At 57.2% G+C, this 19,333-nt stretch overlaps 1 protein-coding gene across 2 annotated transcripts in view; it reads right to left on the bottom strand.

Moving 5' to 3' along the window:
• Positions 1-19,333, bottom strand: part of ZBTB46 (zinc finger and BTB domain containing 46) — a 57,541-nt gene that overhangs the window by 21,155 nt on the left and 17,053 nt on the right. Inside the window, exons 1-3 of one of the 2 annotated variants that reach the window (XM_036827038.1) lie at positions 16,388-16,669; positions 15,281-16,249; positions 1,202-1,486 (exon numbers count right to left, since the gene is read on the bottom strand). In XM_036827038.1, the coding sequence (XP_036682933.1) occupies positions 1,202-1,486; positions 15,281-16,217 (1,222 nt within the window). In that variant the 5' untranslated portion in view covers positions 16,218-16,249; positions 16,388-16,669. Of the gene's footprint in view, positions 1-1,201; positions 1,487-15,280; positions 16,250-16,387; positions 16,670-19,333 lie in introns of those variants that run through there. The other variant, XM_036827036.1, reaches the window with a different exon arrangement.

Raw genomic sequence — 19,333 nt, 5'->3', positions numbered from 1 at the left:
CATTCACAACAACTGTGTAAGTGACGCTATTCCCATTTCTCAGATGCAAAAAACGAGGCCTAAACGTATTTTTTAAAGTGTGTCCAACAGCCTTGGGGGATCCACCCCTGGGTCTGACTTCACAGCCAAGTCCTACAACCGCCCTGGAGTCCCACCTGCCTCGGACTCGGCACGATAAATAAAGAGAATGTGGACGCTGTTCTCTACGGTCAGACTTTATTAGCCACAAGCAATTTTCATCACAAATGCTTAGGGTATTTTCGCGCTCGTGAAAATATTGTTTTTAAAATTAGAGCAAAAATGAAAGACACGTTCCCCAGACCCCCGTCACTGGCTGCCGCTTTTCCTTTGCTTCCTCCGGGGGTGCTCAGGGACCCCCACACAGGCCTGCCAGCCACACACGCTTGGACCGCAGGGCCCTGGGGTGGAGCCCTTCCCACGCCCTCTGCACTCAGAGCCGCCTGCTTTGGGGTGTGTCACTCTGCCCCGAAGAGGGAAACGGGGCCACACCCGACTCTCCCTCACAGACACCAACCCAACAGAGCGCTTCTCTCGGGACGCCGGGGACATGGGCACACCGCCCCAGGCCCCCAGGCCCCGGGCACCCAGGGTGGGTGACGCTCAGAGCGCCCCAGCCGAGGGGGAGGGGCACCCGCCCAGGCCGGCGCCCGGGGGACCCTCGGCCAGCACCGCTGTACCTCATCCGCTCCTTAGGTTACTCTGCTATTTGCTTGTGAGCAACTGGAATTCAGCTGGAGACACTCAAGGTGTAAACACAACCCCCAAATCCTCTTTAAATCTCACACACCAGCAGCAGTGCCTGGCGGAAAGCGAGGCTCCGCAGCCTGGCCACGCTCCCCAGGCAGGACGAGGCGGCACAGGCAGGGGGCGAGGCCAGCACAGGGAGCCCGAGCCCGCCGCGTCCCAAGGCCTCCCGGGCGCGGGGCTCCCAGTCCCAGGCCCGCACGGCCCAGCACGTGCCAGCTCGATCAGGGTTTAGGGCTGGATGCCTCGATTTCAAGTATGAGCGTTTGGACAAGCCCTCGGCCGCTTCCCTCCCGGCGCCCCGACAGCGCTGCCTCCTCTCCGAAGGCCCCTCGACCGCCACGACCCACACGCACGCACGCGCCCTCAGCGCGTCTGTCCCGTCGCGGCCGAGGCGCGTCACCCCGCCCCCGCGCAGCGCCCGCGCGGCACTTACGGGACAGGGAGTGGGTGCCCTTGGGCAGGTACTCCAGCAGCAGGGAGCTGTCATCCGCCAGCACGTCGGCCTTGAGGGCCAGCAGGCTGTTCTTACTCATAAGCGCCGCCCGCAGGTTGGCCACCGCGGTGGCCTGGTGCAGCGCGTCGTCCTTCTCGGGGGTGAGGGGGGCTCCCGGGTAGCTGCCTTCTCCTCCCAGGAGCCCCTCGTCCACGTGCGTGTAGAGCTCGGGCCTCTCCCCGCGGCTGTCCGAGCTGCTGGCTTCAGCGACGGTCAAGTCCGCGTCTGGGGAGGGAAACACATATTAGAGACCTCGCCCGCGACTCAGGACCCTCCGAACAGCAAGCAGGCAAGTTTTAGGAGGAGCCGGAGCCACGAGCGTCTTGAACCCCAGCGGCCTGGCCTCAAGCCCGATCCCGGCCTGCCACGAGGTCCCAGGACAGCGGTGACGTCACAGCCAAGACCTCGCGAGGGGCTCAACCCAGAACCCGGGGGCGGGGTGGGCGCCCACCCAGGACCGGGGGTCTGCTCCGGGGCTGAGCATCTGGGTATTTTCATCTCTCAGAGAAGGGGCAACACGCAAAATGGATCAAAAAGCCCAAACTACACAACTCTTAGAAAACCTCCGCGGCCTGAGACTGGGCCACGGGTTCCCAGCTGTGACACCAAAAGCACAAGCACTAAAGCAGATTAAACTGGACTTCGTCAAAAATTAAACCCCTGAAGGCCTCAAAGGACACCATCAATACAGTGAGAGGATGGGTGGGAGAGAATATCTGCAAACTGTACGCCTGACACGAGAGCCTCTCTAGACACTACAGAGGACTTTACAGCTCCACAAAAAGACAAATACTCCAGCTTAAAAGTGGGCAAAGGACGTGCACAGATATTTGCCCAAAGAGGACACACAAATGGCCAGTGAGCAGTGCTCAGCGCCATTCGTCGTCAGGGAAACGCAGCTCAGCACCAGGAGGTCGTCCCCAGGCCCTCTGGGACGGCTGCAACCCACAAGTGCCAATGGGACGTGGGACCCTGGAGCCCCCCCCGGCTGCTGGTAAAAACGTAAAATGACGCAGCCGTGGTGCAAGAGCTTGGCGGGTCCTCAGAAGGGTGGACACCAAGTTCCCACGTGGCCTGGCATTTCCACTGGTGGGAGGACGTCCAGGAGGGGAAAGACCCACGTCCGCGCTCAGAGCAACCGCACCCGTAACAGTCAGAAGTGGAGCAGCCCAAACACCCAGCTGCCAATGAAGGACAAACACAGAGGAATATGATTCAGCCATAAAAAGGAATGACGCGCTGGCGCAGGCTACGATGCGGATGGACCTCGAACACGTCATGCCCGGTGGAAGGGACAACTACCGTCCAATTGCACTCACGTGAAATACCTAGAAAAGGCAAATCCATGGGGACAGAAGGAGACTGGGAGCTGCCAAGGGCCGGGGGAGATGGAGGGGGTGGGTCTTGGGGTGACTGTTAAGGGTGCAGGTTTCCTTCTGGGGTGATGAAAATGTTCTAAAGTCGACTGTGGTGACGGCTGCACAGCCCTGTGAATAGACTAGAACCCAGCGAATCACACACCTTAAATCGGTGAGTTGTCAGCAGTGTGAATTACGTCTCAATAAAGCTGCTACTAACAAGAGGATTTGTGACAACCTCTAGCTCAGGGCCGCACAGGCAGGACCAGGAGCCTCCTGTACCATCTGGGCCATGGAGGTGCCCCCAGAACGGGCCGGCGCCAGATGGACCCCAGGGAGAGCTGCTGTCTGGCCAGGGCCCCCCTGGGAACAAGTGGTGACTCGAGAAATCAAAACAGAAATGGGAAAGCAAGACCATTCCCGAGAGGAGATGAAGGCAGGCGGGGGAAAAGGGATGGGCCACCCTTCTCCTCCCACCCCCAGGCTGTCTTGGGAGGGGGGCAGAGGAGGCACTGGTGGCGGGGGGAAGCTGGGCAGCCTCAAATGTGGGACGGGCTCACGACCCAGTCCCGGAAGCGACAGGTCCCTCCTCAGAACCCAGGGAAGCGGGGCCCAAGGCTGCGGAAACCAAAGAGACCCCGAAGCAGCCTGAGTATCACGCCCGGACACAGCCTCGTGCACCTGGGAAGTGCGGTCAGCAGGTGCCAGGCGGCACCACAGGTGGCCCCATGTGGTGGTTCTATGGCTCCTCCCACAAACACATGCTTGGAGGTGAGCGGAGGGCGGTGGGTGGACCGCCCGCTCACAAAGCGCAGGACCCGGTCCGCGGAGCCAGGTGTGCAAGGCAAGGGCGGCGGGGTCCTGGGGACGCACGAGCTCCCCGCAGAGACCTGCACGCTAGGGTGGTGCTGAGCACCGAGGCAAAGACGCAGGAGGTTCCAGACAGCTGAACCGAACATGAAGAGGGAGAGAGCCCGGTGGGCCTCCCCATGAGACGCAGGAGGACAGAGGGTCCCCTCTGTCCTGAAGGGGCTCAGCCAGCCTGCCCCATGATGGCCCCCAGAGAGGCAGAGCGACTTCCATGACTCGGCCACTCCTTAGCCGCCTTGATGGGTACACGAGAAAACTCAGACCCAGCCTGCTTCGTGGTGCGCCTTTGTTTTGGAGGAAATTACTCGAAGCTGCAGACCCAGAGGGCACGGAGGCAAGAACCACCATCAGCCAATCCACCAGACTCACCCAAAATGCCTCAGACAGCTTTCACAGAACAGTTCAATAATTGCAAGAGACTGGATTTCTGACTGCGGTCCTTGAACAGGAGTCAGGATCAGAACCGAAGAGCCAGGGCAGGCAGTGCCAGGAGCCAGGGGCCCAGGCACCTTGGGGACACGTGGCCACTGACCGATGTTCGCAGACACTCCCGAACTGGAAGTGCACATTTGTCCACGCAAGGTGCATAGGAACTGGGTTTTGGGGTGTGGGGAGGGCCCACCTCAGCAGAGAGCCCCTCAGGTGTCGAGCGCCCTGGGGGCGCTGGGGCCCCGGGGAACAGGCTGAGAGATCACAGGGGCCCTGACCAGGGGCGTCACGTGCCGCAGGGCAGCACACCCTGGGTGCCTCCACCTGGATGGGTCACACTAAGGACACTACGAGACACTAAGGACACCGTCGAGGTGTAGCATCGGGCTACTGCTGACCGAAGCTCCGGAAGGATACTTTCTTTTTTTCAAACTGTGAGCCTTTTCATATTTTTCTGCCAGTTCCTAAATGTTATATCAGTACTGATTTTGCATCTCTAGCCACTAAGTGTAGGGATTAAATCGAATTGAAATGAAGGCTTTTTTTGCCTCTGTCTGCACGGGCTCCTGTAAGACTTCAGTGGGTCTCAGTTCCGGGGCTGGAAAGGCCAGGATCTGGGTCCAGCAGGGCCCCGTTCCTGGGGGAGGCTGCTTCCTGGCTTGCAGACGGCCGCCTCCCCGCTGTCCTCACCTCGGTGGGTGTGCAGACGGAGGGCAAGCTCCAATGCGACGCAGATGCCGAGGGCCTCCGTTTATCCTGATGACTTTCTCACCGGCCCCATCTCCAAATACAGCCACACCAGGGTTAGGGATTCAACATACGAATTTAGGGGACACAAACATTCAGCCCATAACAGACTGAAAACTAAAAAACACCAGGTTTCAAAACCAAAATTTTAATGAAGTTATATTAACAGTTTAAGTTCAAAAGTGTGTAAAAGAAATCGAGATTAGCTGAAAGATTCCAACCACATGTGAAAAGCTAAAAGTTGGGTTTCGAAGGATGTCTGGGGTCTGTCGACTGAGAACTGCCGTGAGACGAGACGCGGGAGGGACCGGCGAGCACGAACCACAGACACACTTCATGGGTCGACGTCCTAAAGATGCTGGTGGGTGAGCGGTGAGGGTCCACGAGATGCAGGGTGACCGTGAAGGAAATGAAGGCCGTCAACTGAAAAATCCCCACATGAACATTTATGACTCAGGAAAGGTACCACCGTCCAGGGAATCAAGACCAGACACGCCTGTGAGGCTGTCAGGCTACCTGCGGTCACTCAGTGACCTAACCTAGAGCCCTCGCGGGTCCGGTGAAGAGCCAGCTGCACAGCCCCGAGCAGCTCGTGAAAGGACACGCGGACACGCTCCCAGCACCTGAGTGCACCCTCCATCTCCCAAGCCTTGCGGTCTGTCTGCTGAGCACCCAGGTCGAAATTCAAGCCCCCAATTCCGGAAACAGCACTTGGGACGTCTCCCAGGATAGAGGTGACACCAGTCAAACGAAGCTTGGAAGGAACCGGTCATTCTGAAGACGAGAGTCGTGAAGGAGACCAGAGGGGCTGAGGGCACTTGACTCTCCGACGTCATCCTGATGGGCCGGGCACACGCACAGCACGGCCTAGGGCGCCCCACGCTGGCCCGGGTGGGCTCCTGCGCTCACTCTGGCACCCACTTTGGAGGTGCAGGGAGACCCAGTTTCCCCAGAATTTCTTGTTCAAATGAGAAAGCGGAGGAAAGTGCCCAGAAGGGAGAGGGTGTGAGGCCGACCCTGGGCCCTCCCAGGTCCTGAGCCTCCTGCCGGGCAGACAGGCTGGGAGCCTGGCGAGGGGCAGGGGGCAGGGGAGGTGCCTGGGGGCACCGGCCAGGCGCCAGGAGGGAGAGCAGGTCCTTCCCAGGCCCTTGCAGACCACAGCTTGACTTCAAAAGGAGGGATTAAGACGATGAGGTCAAAAACGAAATTCTACAAACAGAACAGGGAGTTGAAAGCAATAGTTAACATTGCAACAAATCCTTTCATAGATAAAGAGTTTGATGTTACCTAAAGCCACAAAATAGGCTCTTACTAGATTATTGTTATCAAAAAACTAAAACCATTCCAAATACTCTGGGGGGGGGGGGGCGGGGGGTTGGGACCAATACAGCTGTCCTACCCGTTAGCAGTAGCAACGGCTTTTCTTTAGCAACTTGACATTCACGGGTTAAACTCAGACTTCATTTTGTGCTGCTTTCAGGTGGATCCCAGCAGGAGCCGGGAGAGTTGGGAAGCCAGGCTCGGACCTGAGCTTCAGGAACGGCCTCCAGCCCGAGCCATCAGCCACCGTGTGTCACAGGACTGTCCCCAAGTCCCCTCCAGGCAGGGACATCTCCTGAGCGAGGACCCCAGGGGCTCCTTCCTTCAGCTGCTAGAGCTCATCCACCAAGTGACAACCCTGAAAACATCTCATCTAACATTTTGCCTCTGAACAGTCTTTTGTGACGAACTTAGACTCAGTGACTTAGGAAAAAACCTTAAATGGTGATGTTAAAAAACTGACAGAGACTTCCCTGGTGGCGCAGTGGTTAAGAATCTGCCTGCCAATGCAGGGGACACGGGTTCGAGCCCTGGGCCGGGAAGATCCCGGCCTTAGTTGCCTCGGAGCAACTAAGCCCATGCGCCACAACTACTGAGTCCACGTGCCACAACTACTGAAGCCGCACACCTACAGCCCGTGCTCTGCAACAAGAGAAGCCACCGCAATGAGAAGCCTGCGCACCACAACGAAGAGTAGCCCCCGCTCACCGCAACTAGAGAAAAGCCCGCGCACAGCAACAAAGACCCAACGCAGCCAAAAATAATAAAATATTTTTTAAAAATGTGCAGACCCTTTGAGCCAGCAATTCAACTACAAAAAAAAAAAAAAAAACAAAAACTGACAAACCAGGGGCCAGATGAGGTGCGACGGGCTCAGCTGTTAGCTGTGGGGCGGTGGACCCCTTCCGGGTCACCTGATGGTGCCGCAGGGGGGCGGCACTGCTAGCGGCTGGACGGGGAGACCGGCCACCAAGACAGGGGACAGAGTGTGTGTAGCCATTTCACACATGCGTGTGACAGCAGGAAATGTCCCCACACCGACCGCCCGGGGCAGGGGAAAAGGCGCTCAGGGCTTCTTCCCCAGGCTGACCTCTTTTTAATAAACAAGGCAACCAGGATGAAAAATATCAACATCTAACTGTAAAGTGCCAAGTGCTAAATGTAAAGATTGATTCTAGAGCAGAAAGGGGTTTGGGGGGGGGGCCTTCTTCCTTTAAGTGATACATTATAACATTTTGAAAATTTCACTCACTTACAACCTTTAGCTGAAAAGCAGAAAAGAGATTATAATTAAAATAAACAGAATTTCTAAACAAGTAAACTAGAAGACGCTGTGTGAGCCGCAAAGTGGGGAATAAACAGATGATGCAGCAGAGGAGGGAGCAAGTCCAGGGCCGGGGGTGATGGGACAGGGCCCCCCTCACCACGAGGGCCTGGTCGAAAGCAGACATTCGGTTTCTAAGATTTCCCCAAATCTCCACTCTTCACGATTCTCAAAGATGTTCCCAAGCTGCCTTTGAGAGGCTTCCTGCAGATGCCCCAGCCCAGCCGGCGGCCTCTCATCCAGGGAACAGGCACCCCGCGAACACAGATGTGCAAACAGCAACACAGCGGAACTTTCTGGACGGGTGGAAACTGCGGGGCCAAGTCTGTCTCCCCGCGGGACTCCACCCTCCCGAGTTACAGCTCAAACCAGACCTTAGTCCTAACTTCCGCTAGACCTCACGAACAATGCAAAATAAAGTTCAAAAAACTGTAATTATGCACTTTGTCCAAAATCTACCTTCTTACTTAATGTGTCTAGGGTGTATTATTTCTTAAGTGCTTCTTTTATCCAAGTTAAATTCAAGTTACCTCATTTTCTTTAACTACCAAAATGTTTTCACTTCATACAAGAAATTCTCTTTAATTAAAAAAATATATACAGCTAGTAAGGCAGTTCCACGGGCAGGTGGTATCAGAACAGCTGGACCCCACATGCAGAAGATGACCGTGAAGGCGGACCCCTCGCCTGCCACATGCAAACATCAGCATGCGTCCCGGCCTGCAGTCACGCCCAATCCTCCAGGGGAACCACGGGAGAAACCTTTGTGACCTTAGGCAGAGGTCCCTTGGATTAGACCCGAATAGCATGAACCACAAAAGAAAAAAGTTCACATACTGGCCTTCATCAAAATTTAAAATGTCTACACTCTTCAAAAGACACCGTTACAGGAAGAAACGAGCCAAAGGCTGAGAGAGAATGTTTTCAGAGCACACACCTGACGAAGGACTTGCCACCAGGACACTCGGAGGACGCTCCACTCAGCAGAAGACGCTTCCCCAGGAAGAGGGGTCAATGGCAACTAGGAAACGACGCTCGTCATCAGAGCGGGACCCCGGCCAGCACAGGGTGCTGGACGGCCCAGCTCTCAAACCCACCACCATGCACAGCCCTGAGCAGAGACCGCTCAAAGGAAGACAGGGGAGGCTGGTGAACCCCTGAGAAGACACTCAGAAAACCATAAGGAACCTAGGGGCAGGACAGGAATAAAGACGCAGACGTAGAGAATGGACTTGAGGACACAGGGAGGGGGAAGGATAAGCTGGGACGAAGTGAGAGAGTGGCATGGACATATATACACTACCAAACGTAAAATAGATAGCTAGTGGGAAGCAGCCGCAAAGCACAGGGAGATCAGCTTGGTGCTTTGTGACCACCTAGAGGGGTGGGATAGGGAGGGTGGGAGGGAGGGAGACGCAAGAGGGAGGGGATGTGGGGATATATGTATACGTATAGCCGATTCACTTTGTTATAAAGCAGAAACTAGCACACCATTGTAAAGCAATTATACTCCAACAAAGATGTTAAAAAAAAAAAGAAAGAAAACCATAAGGAGGTGCCCCCACGCCCTCCAGAACGGCTAAGATTTAAAAACGAACCCAATCCACGTTTGCGGGACGCTGACACGAGTGTAGATCGCACACACCGCTGGTTTCTTGCACGCTCACTACCCGACGGCCCAGCAGCCCAGTCCTGGGAGGAACGCGGACGAATCACACAACTACTCGTCCTGGGACGTTCACGGCAGCTTGATCATAATTGCCAGAAATCACCCAAATAACCCAAACGTCCATCAGCAGGTGTGTTACAGCAGAGAACGGAATAACGTCTGGCAGTGAAAGGATGATTTGTGGACGCACGTGACGGCCTGAGCAAACCCTGAGAGCATGTTGGAAATCACAGCCAGGGACAGATGAGAAGTTCCCGAGGCTGTGGAGGGAAGCAGCCCAGGGTCCCCTGGTGGTGACCGTGCGGGGCCAGGTTGGCTTCCTGGCTGTGATGCTGACACGTCAGCATTGGGGGAAGCTGCTTAACAGGTACACGGGCTCTCTCTGCATTATTTCTTACAAGTGACTGTAAATCCGCATCATCTCAAAATGGACACAAGCGGACTGCACAGCACACCCTGTGTGACGCCCTCCCTTGCGACCCCCAGGCTGGCAGGAGGCGGGGTGGGGTGGGGGGGTGTCCAGAGGCTGAGGGGATGTCTTGAGGGGGACGTCTGTCATCCAACGGCACATGTACGGTGTGGGGACCCAGCCTCAGAAATGCGGGCTCCGGTGAGAGGCTGGCCGGAGTGCTGGGATGAGGTGCCGGTGTCAGCCCCCTGAAATTCAGAGAACGAGGCGGGTTCGGATGGTCAGATGCATAAACATGTAAACGCAGCAAGACGTTAGCAGGCGGAGAATCTCAGCGCTGGCGGAGCATCGCAGCGCTGGCAGAGAATCTCAGCTCAGGCGGAGAATCTGAGCGCTGGCGGAGCATCTCAGCGCTGGCGGAGCATCTCAGCGCAGGCGGAGCATCTCAGCGCAGGCGGAGCATCTCAGTGCAGGCGGAGCATCTCAGCGCAGGCGGACAATCTCAGCACTGGCCGAGCATCTCAGCGCAGGCGGAGAATCTCAGCGCTGGCGCAGAATCTCAGCGCAGGCAGAGAATCTCAGCGCTGGCGGAGAATCTCAGCGCTGGCAGGCTCACTTTCGTTTTTCCAACTTTTCTCTAAGTGTGAATATTTCCCCCAATAAAATGGCAGGGAGAGAGACAATAAATTATTCAAACCGTACGCTTGAAATCGGTGCAGTTTATTTTATTTTTTTAATAAATTTATTTATTTTATTTTAGGCTGCATTGGGTCTTTGTTGCTGTGCACAGGCTTTTCTCTAGCTGCGGCGAGTGGCGGCCCCTCTTTGTTGTGGTGCGTGGGCTTCTCATTTCGGTGGCTTCTCTTGTTGTGGAGCACGGGCTCTAGGCGCGTGGGCTTCAGTCGTTGTGGCACGCGAGCTCTAGAGCGCAGGCTCAGTAGTTGTGGCGCACGGGCTTAGTTGCTCCGTGGCATGTGGGATCTTCCTGGACCAGGGCTTGAACCTGTGTCCCCTGCATTGGCAGGCGGATTCTTAACCACTGTTCCACCAGGGAAGCCCTGTGCAGTTTACTGAATGTATATCATACTTAAAACAATAGGAAAGGGAATGGCAGTTTTCACCAAAACACCTCGTTATTATCTGTGTTCCCATGATGGTCCCCAGGTATCTGGGTCTTAATCTCCGAGACCGTGAACATGTCACCTCACGTGGCAAAAGGGACTTTGCAAGTGTGGTGGGAGATCACCCTGCCCGTCCAGGGGTCCCTGTCCACACAAGGGTCCATCTCAGAGGAAGAGGGAGGCATGAGGGCCAGAGACAGAGAAGGGGATGCGGCACCAGAGCTGAGGTCCGAGTGACACGGGGCCACGGGCCAAGGAACGTGGCGCCTCTGGAAGCTGGAAAATGCTGGGATTCTCCCCTGAGCCCCCAGAAGGATCCAGCCCTGCGAACCGGTGACATCTGGGCGACAGATAATACAGCTGGGCTGCTTCAAGCCACTAGGTCTGCGGTGATTTGTCATAGCAGCAGGAAACGGACACGCCCCTAGAAACACCTCTAGGTCTACACCAAAAACACACATGCCACCAGCACCAGAAGGCATGCACCGAGGGTCCTGGCAGCCAGGCCCATCAAGGTCAGGACAGAGCCCACGGCTCAGGAAGGGGCGGGCACCCCCGGGGGCTCCTCAACAGCAGGATGACCGGGAGAAACCAGCACACAGAGGCCGAGTCAGGACACACTGCCTGGGGAGGTGGTGCCCAGGACGGGCGTCTGGGTGTCTGGGGGTGGGTCATGCCCCCCTTGCCGGCTGAACATCTGGGATTTGACTTAGAAGAGTCAAATGTGCATGTTCTGCTTCCATTTTTTAAAAGTTTGAAAAAAGCAGTAGCATAAAAGTTTTCAAATGAACAGTTAAAAATTACTTTCACAACTCCTTTTAGAATCTCCATTTAAATGTAAGCTCCTAAGCTGTGCTTTTAAGTGTATGTATGTAAATACACGTATATACAGCAAATACAAAATATACGACCATCTCCCTGGGCACTTCAACACAACCAGAGCCTCCTTGTCCCTGGGAGGTGGGTGCCTGCGGGGCTTCGGTCCCCACGCCAGTCGGCACCCGGGGGGCGTCACTGTCACAGTGTCCAAACATCAGAAGAAAACACACACTCGGTTGAAGAGGACAAAACCCCTCAAATTCAAATGAAAACAGGACCCAGCGAGGTGGTGGCATGTCTGCGAACCCGCCTGGAAGCAGCAAAGGCAGGTGACCTCGGTGTCAGGTCAGCAGGGGGCGCCCGCGAGACCAGGAAGAGCAGAGACGCACCCTGCAGCAAATGAGCCATGGAAAAGCTACCAGACAGCTCTGCCAAGAGAAGGGCCCCAGCCAACCCCCGTCCCTCTGTCTCGAGCGGAGCCTTGGGGGTCCCGAGAGTGACCGTGGGCCGCGCCCACCTGTCGCCTCCCAGGGGCCCCGCCTTGTCCTGACCCACCCAGACCCAGACCCTCCAGCTCCTCCTCAGGGCGGGGTCGGGGGGGGGGGGTGGCCCCGGGGGACCAGCCTCGGCTTCCACATCTAGATGATGAGAGACCTCAGGGGCTCTGTCTTCATGAACTGAACTTTCTAGAAAGTCCAGGAACTTCCATTTCATCAGAAAAGAAGCCCCGCTGGCCATTCAGCAAAGCCACAGTGACGAGGCTCTTCAATCCAGGTGGTAACTCGGAAGTGCGGCCTCAGGCCAGGACTGGGCGGCCGGGGGGCACAGGCCAAGGGTCTCAGGGCCGAGCCCCGCCCTCGCCCAGGCCCCGTCCCCAGCGATCCCGCTCTCCTGGGCCAGCACGAGGGCCCCTCCCCACCTCCCTTCTCAGCAGCAGGTACGTTCCCAACGTACCGCCCGCCCCCTGAAGACCACTGCTGAGGTGTCGGGGCAGCAGCTGCCCCCTGAGCACGGCCCCAAGGTCGACCAGAGGAATTCCAGGCAATTCCGCTCATTTCTGTAAGGAAAACATCTGGGGGTACAGCCAAGGGAGGGGTTACCGGCCTGGCTTCAGCCCCAGCATCGAGCTGCGAGGGAGGAGACCCTCCGACCTGGGCAGGGGAGGGCTGGGCCCTGGTCCCAGCGGGACGGCAGCTGTGAGCTTAGAGCACCCACCAGGGTCTCCGGGGGCCACCTGCAAGCCCTGAACCCGCTCTGCTCTTCCAACGTGCTCTTCAAAATCCCAGGACGCCAGGGTCCGCCCTTACCGAGGTTCAGGGATAAACAGTTCCTTCACAAGACGCACACGCTTTATTCTAGCTCAGAACTTTATTTCTGCAGATGCTTTTCGGAACACGTGTGGGATGTCCGGATGGGGCACCTGGGCTCTCCTGGCACCAGCTTCTGAACGAGTACAACCCACCGCATCGGAGGCTCACGGTCTCGGGATCATAGACAAGGGGCCGAGGCCGGAGCCGGCAGCTACCACGGGCCCGGCCTGTGTCCATCGCACCTGCACGTGTAAACGCCGTTTCCCACAGCTGTAACCCGGAGGTACATTTCAATGGATGTTTTCTTGGAAGCTACTGGGTTAGAAAGCACTTGGCTGCCTGCTTGGAAGAATCACTTTTAAATGCGAACAGGCCCCAGAGTCCCTGACGCCGAGGTGGGGACACACAGGGGACAGGGGGGCGGCCCTGCTGCAGGGCTGGGCATCGGGGCATCTTCGTCAAGCGCCCTGAGGGATACGCAGGAACCACCTGACACATTCCTTTGGAAAAGGGCCTTTTCTCCCATAAACGGGATGAGAATAAAACAATACTCTCCTCTGAGATGTAATAAATCTTTAATGAAAGCAAACTCTCCTCCATTGGGGATCACAATTTACGCTTCCAAACCCCAGCCCAGGGCCAGGGCAGAGGAATAAATGGCCACCGTGACGGGCAGAGCCGTCCCACGCAAGCCCACACCTCGGGTCCTTGTCTTAGCAACTCAGGGGAAATCTCGCAGTTGCCTTGGTAACCCAAGGGATTTCAGACATTAGCAAGAGTACACCAGCAGAAATCACTTGTTGGATTCTAAAAACACCTTCTGCTCGACAACTGCATTTAAAACATCAAACCCACAGGCTTAAGGCGCGTCCTCGTTCTTAACGTGTTGATGGGCTCTCCGACCTAGAGCCTCCAGCCCCGCAGCCCACCGGACGACTCGTGATGCAGCAGGTGTAGGACAGGATGGGAACGCTCTGCGGCCCTGACCCACCCAGAAGGTTCCTTAAGTCAGGCCCTGTGGACGCTGCTCTCCAGGCTTTAGTCAGAGCTAAAGGGACGTTTAGTCGTCACGGAGAGAGCAGACACAGACGACCACCGTGCCGACCGCTGGCAGGGAGACAGGTGGGCTTTCTATCATCTCAGAAACTTAACCTTCTTTTGACTTAGTTCAGTTACACTCAACGGTTCTGCGGGGGGCTTCCCATCAGGGACACTGGCAACGTCATGACCAGGGGTGGGCGGCTCCTGGCATCCAGTGGGCGGAGGCCAGGGCACTGCCGATGTCCTACAGCGCTAAGGACGCCACCTCACACAGAATCATCCTGCCGAGGGGGAGACACTGGTGAAACCAGCTTGGGCTGAACCTGCAGGAGGCTGGCCCAGCGCTCGGGGCTGGGGACACACAGGAGCAATGAGAATGAGAACCTACAAGAAAGGCTACAGTGTCTCCTGGGGGTGGTGAGAAAGCTCTGGAGATGGATAGTGGCGATGTATTTAATGCCAACACACTTAAAAGTGGTTAAAGGAGTGAAGTTCATGATACGTATGTTTTACCACAATAATCAAGCTAGTGTATCAAGAGCCCCAGGGTTGCCCACCCAACCCCAGCACAGGCCTAGCACTGGAGACACCTTTCAGGGCTTGTGCCCACGGTTCACTGCCTTCTGTCCACCTCTGAGCCCCCACACTGACTTCTAACCCCTTTCCTGGAGGGGCCTCCCCAACGTGGTCACTTGCCGAGAAGCCTCCAGCCTGCTCTGGACCAACCCCTGTCCCACCAAAGCCCCTCCTCACTCCAAACGCAGCCCTCGTGGCCCCATCTGCCACTCGGGAAAGCTCGGTGCAGCCACAGTTATCACATGCTCGGCGCCAGCAAGAGCACCTGGCATCTAGGAAACATTTCATTTGTTTACTAGCCTGGGAGACAGACAAAACCATCCTCCAGAGGGTGAAGGCCGGCGTCAACAAAGCTAAGCTGAGAGCCCTCAGGGCTGACGGACTCGGGGTCCAGAAGGGGCTCCCCCCCTGCGCGGTAACGCCCACCGGCTGCTCTGCGGGCGGACCACAGAACCCGCACTTGCTGGCAACGAGGAAATACCCCTCACTGGGAGGGGAGCTTGTGGCCACGAGCCCTCACGTGCCCAGGACGAAACACACACACGTGGTGTTTCTTCCACGTTGACAACAATGGCCATGGCCGGAGCCCACACGCCTGGCCTGTCCTATCCTTCCACCCGAGTCGCGTCACTTCGTGCACTTCTTCATCTTTTTAACGCTGTCACGTTTACACCTTTAAAAATTAAGTTACCCCACCCAGTGCCTACGAGAGGCTCCTCCACACCCCATGCTGGGGCTCCTTCCGGGTGTCACCCCGCCTTTCCAGCTCCAGAAAATCCCCAGCCCAGCAGCCTCTGTGTGCCGGCGGCCCTGGCGCGCCCGCTGGGACGCGTCGGCCACTTTCCCTGCACTCACACCGATTTACTACAGAAGGGGGTGACCCGCGGGAAGCCACCAGCGTCAGCCTGGAGAGGTGCCACTTCATGGACAAAACGAGCGGCCCCGCGGCCACCGACAAACAGCGCCTTTGGGCTGTCCGTGGCCCCAGGGCGCCTGAGCCCGGCCTGTAACAAACGAAAGGCTTACTTGAGTCTCGGCTGCCGAAGGGCCACCCGGACGTCGGGAGGAAAGACGGCAGCGGGGAGCCGGCGCGGCTGTCGTCCTCCGCGTGCTGCGTGATGTGCCGGACCGTGTCTTTGTTCTTCCGATTCTTCCTCCGGCCCGTGGGCTGCCAGCCGTCCCCCGCAGCCTGCTCGGAGAAGGAGTTCTGAATGGCAGCGTCCCCGGCGGAAGGCGGCTCGCTCCCCCCGTAGTGGGTCGGCGAGAGCTGCTCCTCCTTGACGTGCAGGGGCCCGCAGCCCACGTCGCCGGGCCACAGCGGCTGCGAGGGGAGGTCGTCGGGGCCGTCGGCCTTGGGCTCCTGGTCCTCCTTCCCGTAGCTGCTCCCGCCCTCGTGGCAGCTGGCGATGGCCGAGTCCCCGGAGGAGTTGGCGGGGCTCGTGCGCCGGGCCAGCCACGGGGAGATGCTCCTCCCGGCCATCACGGCGGAGATGAGGGCGTCCGCGCCGCTGCCGGGTGGGGCGCCCACCTCGAACTCCGAGAGCTCGTCTGAGGCGTCCGGCTTGATGCTGATGTCCAGCGCGGCCTTGATGAAGTCATGGCAGGCCTGCACGATGTCCGTCATCTGCAGGAAGCTGGCCGCTGACATCACCTCGATGACGTTCCTGCTGGTGAGGGCCAGGTGGGCGGAGTACATGAAGTCGATGATGGCCTTGAAGCCCTGCGCCGTGACGATGTCCAGGTGCGTGACCGTGGCCTGGTCGGACGCCTTCTGCACCTGGCAGTAGAGCGTCTTAAAGTAGCGGCTGCTGCCGAGCAGGACGTTCTTGTGGGCCTTGAAGACCTTGCCCTCGACCACCACGCACACGTCGCACAGGACGCCGTGCTGCCTCTGCTCGTTGAGCTCGTGGAGCAGGTGCCGGTAGTGGGACGCGATTTCCATATCTTCCCGCCGGTTGTTCATCTGGGATCCCGGGGTGGTCTCTTCTACGGACTCTGTGGGGCAAGAACGGAAGGGTTACCCGCACGGTCGACACACGCACCGAGGGAGTTAGGAGGGTGCACGGAGGGCGGCCGCCGGGCACAGGGCACTCGACGGTGGGCACCTGAACCAGCGTCCAGTTTGAGGCTCACCTGTCGTCGGGCACACGGCGCTCTGAACAGAATCCTACACGCTGCAGCCAACCCTCCGAGCAAACAAATATTCCAGAAAGGAGAAGAACACCCACCCACAGTCGAAGCGACTCTCTCCCCCAAACAGAAAACCAGAACATCTAGGCCAAGTAACCCAGGGGCACCTTCATCCCTCACCCTTGAAGAAGCACCCTTTAAAAACAAAGCGACAACAACATGCTGCACAAACAAAACCTCTAGAACAGCGAGGACTGAAGTTGGACGTCCACAAACTCCCAAACTCCAGCCCGAGCCAGCCCCAGAGGGAGAAGGCCCTGTGACCAGCTCAGCCCCCAGGAAGGTGTCTGGTGCGGGGAGGGACCCAAGGCGATGAGAACCCCCTTCGCGGTCCCAAGCGCCCGAATCATTTCTTGACTTGGGCCCCACGCGGTGCTCTCCCCAGACTCGTTCCCCAGATCTTTGCTGCTCCCAAAGTTTCCCGGGGCCACCCGACTGGGCAGACAAAACAACAGAACTTCAGTGCCGCCCAGACTGGAGGCCAGAGCCTGACCAAGGCCGAGGTGCGGGCAGGACTCCCTCCGAAGGCCCCGCCGGGGGATGCATCCTGGCCTCCGTCAGCTTCTGCGGTGACCGGCAATCCTCAGTGTCCTTGGCTCGTGGAAGCGTCACCCACCTCTGCCTCTGCCGTCTCCCTGTGTGCGTGTCTGTCCCAGTGTCCCCTCCTACAAGGACACGGTCATATCGGATTAGGCCCATCCTACTACCTCAGTACAAATCACATCCAAACTAGGTCAGGTTCTGAGGCGCTGGGGGCTAGGACTTCACTGTACGAAACCTGGGGCCAGGCTCACCACATAAGATGCCCTGCAGAAGACAGGTCTTCCCTGATAAACACACCGTTTTCCAGCTGGTCAAAGGTGCGGACGTCCGTCCACCTTTCCCGGGGTGGGGGGGCGAAGGGCGGAGAGCGGGGGCCGCCTCATTTGTGCAACACCTTCCTTTAGACTTTACGTTTCGCACCATCATCTGAGGTCACCTGGAAACGCCCACAGTCCCCAGGCTGGGAGAACGAGGCTGGGGAGGGTCCAAGCCTTTCACTCCCTTGTCTCCCTCGACAGCCCACCCAGCACCGGCCCTGCCAGGCGAGAACAGAGACCCCCCCCCGCTCCAACCAGCCCCCCGACTCAAAGACCAGAAGGAAACACGCTGCTTCGATCAATCGTGTGACAGCAGCGGGACCTGACCCCGCGGGCGGGCCCCGAGGAGAGTAGGCAAGCTCAGAACTGGCTGCGGGGGCCCTCGGCTCACAGCTGACACCAGGGGTGCTCGGCCCTGGGTGCGCAGACCACCCCCGAGGGTGGTCAGCCGCCGGTCTGCCCCTCCCCCAGGGCGTGGGAGGCAGGGAGGGGGACAGACAGGCCGTCCAGGTGTGGCTTCACACCGCACACCTGGCGTTACAGGCTCAGGTTAGCCAGACGCTGAGGGAGGAACCAAAACACGCGTCAAACCAGGAAATCGACCATTTAAACTCAAAGCATCGGCTTCACGCCCAGAGTCCAGGCGGAGCTCCGGCCGAATATGGGGGGAGGTACCGAGAGCTCTAAGGACCCTGCATTCAAGTTAGGGAGAGACATGTCTCATCGCCTGGCTTCCTATATGAATAATAAGCCTCTTTACTCGCCAGTGAAACAGAGAGTCTAAGAATTAGGAAGAACACTGAAAAGGGGCAAAATGCCAGTGCCATTTTAGAGAAGCAACAACTACCTCGGGGGCTTGCATTTCTCAAATAATTTCAACTCATATGGAAAGTTCTAAAATAAGTTAATATTCAATCAGAGCAGCTTAAAATCAGTTATGTACTTCACAGAGATTTTGTCGCAAGAAAACACAATTTTCATTAGGGAAAAAAGTCACCTGTACACTAAAAAGAAAAGGCATCTAAAGGAATGATAATCAAAAATAGATTAGTCTGGGGGGACTTCCCTGGCAGTTCAGTGGTTAGGACTCTCCGCGCTCCCACTGCAGGGCACACAGGTTCGATCCCCGGTTGGGGAACTAAGATCCCAAGTGCCGTGCGGTGCAGACAAAAAAAAAAAAAAACAGATTAGTCTGCTATGGAAGTATTAAGGATACACGTAATTTATCCAATTTATCCAGGAAGCTTTAGGGGAATAACTGAATTTGCATTACAAAGTTGGTAATGTCTCCACATCAGTAAGAGGTCATGAGGGTCCCACCCACCTGACTGCAGCAGAAGAGCGGCTGCCCAGTTGCATTTCAGCAGCTGTGACCCTAAAAATGGAAGCATCCTGGGTAGTCACGTCATATGAGGGCCTGATAAGAAAGATGCAGGCTTCAGACTAAAGCACGCTCACCACAGTTTTTCTTTGAGGGAAAGGGTAGCAGAGCGTCTGCTACTGTCAAGTGAAGATGCACCTGGCCGTGGGTCACACAGCTGTTCAGGGAACACACACCTGTGGACCCACACCCGTTCACAGGACACACATCTGATAACCTGACTGTCATCTCTGAATTACCTGTGCTGCTGCACAGATCACAGGGCATTTTCATGCATCCAAGGGTCCACGCGGGCAGCCCTGTGAGGAAGGGACCCTCCGAGAGAAGCCTGCGGTCCTCAGGGACTCAGATGCCACACTGACAGGAGCAGCTAAGGCTGGGTGAGACCAAGGGGCATTCGTTGCCACACCGGCACCTGAGACTTCACCAAAGTGACCCACGTGCCACCTGGAAGCCACACCATCTCTCCAGTGTTTTTATTTCTCCTGTGGGGTCTCTACTGTCTATTTTATTTATAGCTTGCTAATCTCAAGACACTTCAGTTTCGGACAGAATCACTTATGAAACGTGACCACTTCGGTGCCAGAACAACTTGAATCCATGTTCCAGACCGAACTCCACAAGCTGCGTCGTCCTGCACAGTGCGGG

Source organism: Balaenoptera musculus, chromosome 15 (genome assembly GCF_009873245.2).
Source record: "Balaenoptera musculus isolate JJ_BM4_2016_0621 chromosome 15, mBalMus1.pri.v3, whole genome shotgun sequence".
Lineage (NCBI taxonomy): Eukaryota > Metazoa > Chordata > Mammalia > Artiodactyla > Balaenopteridae > Balaenoptera > Balaenoptera musculus.
This window is presented reverse-complemented; position numbering and strand designations above follow the sequence as displayed.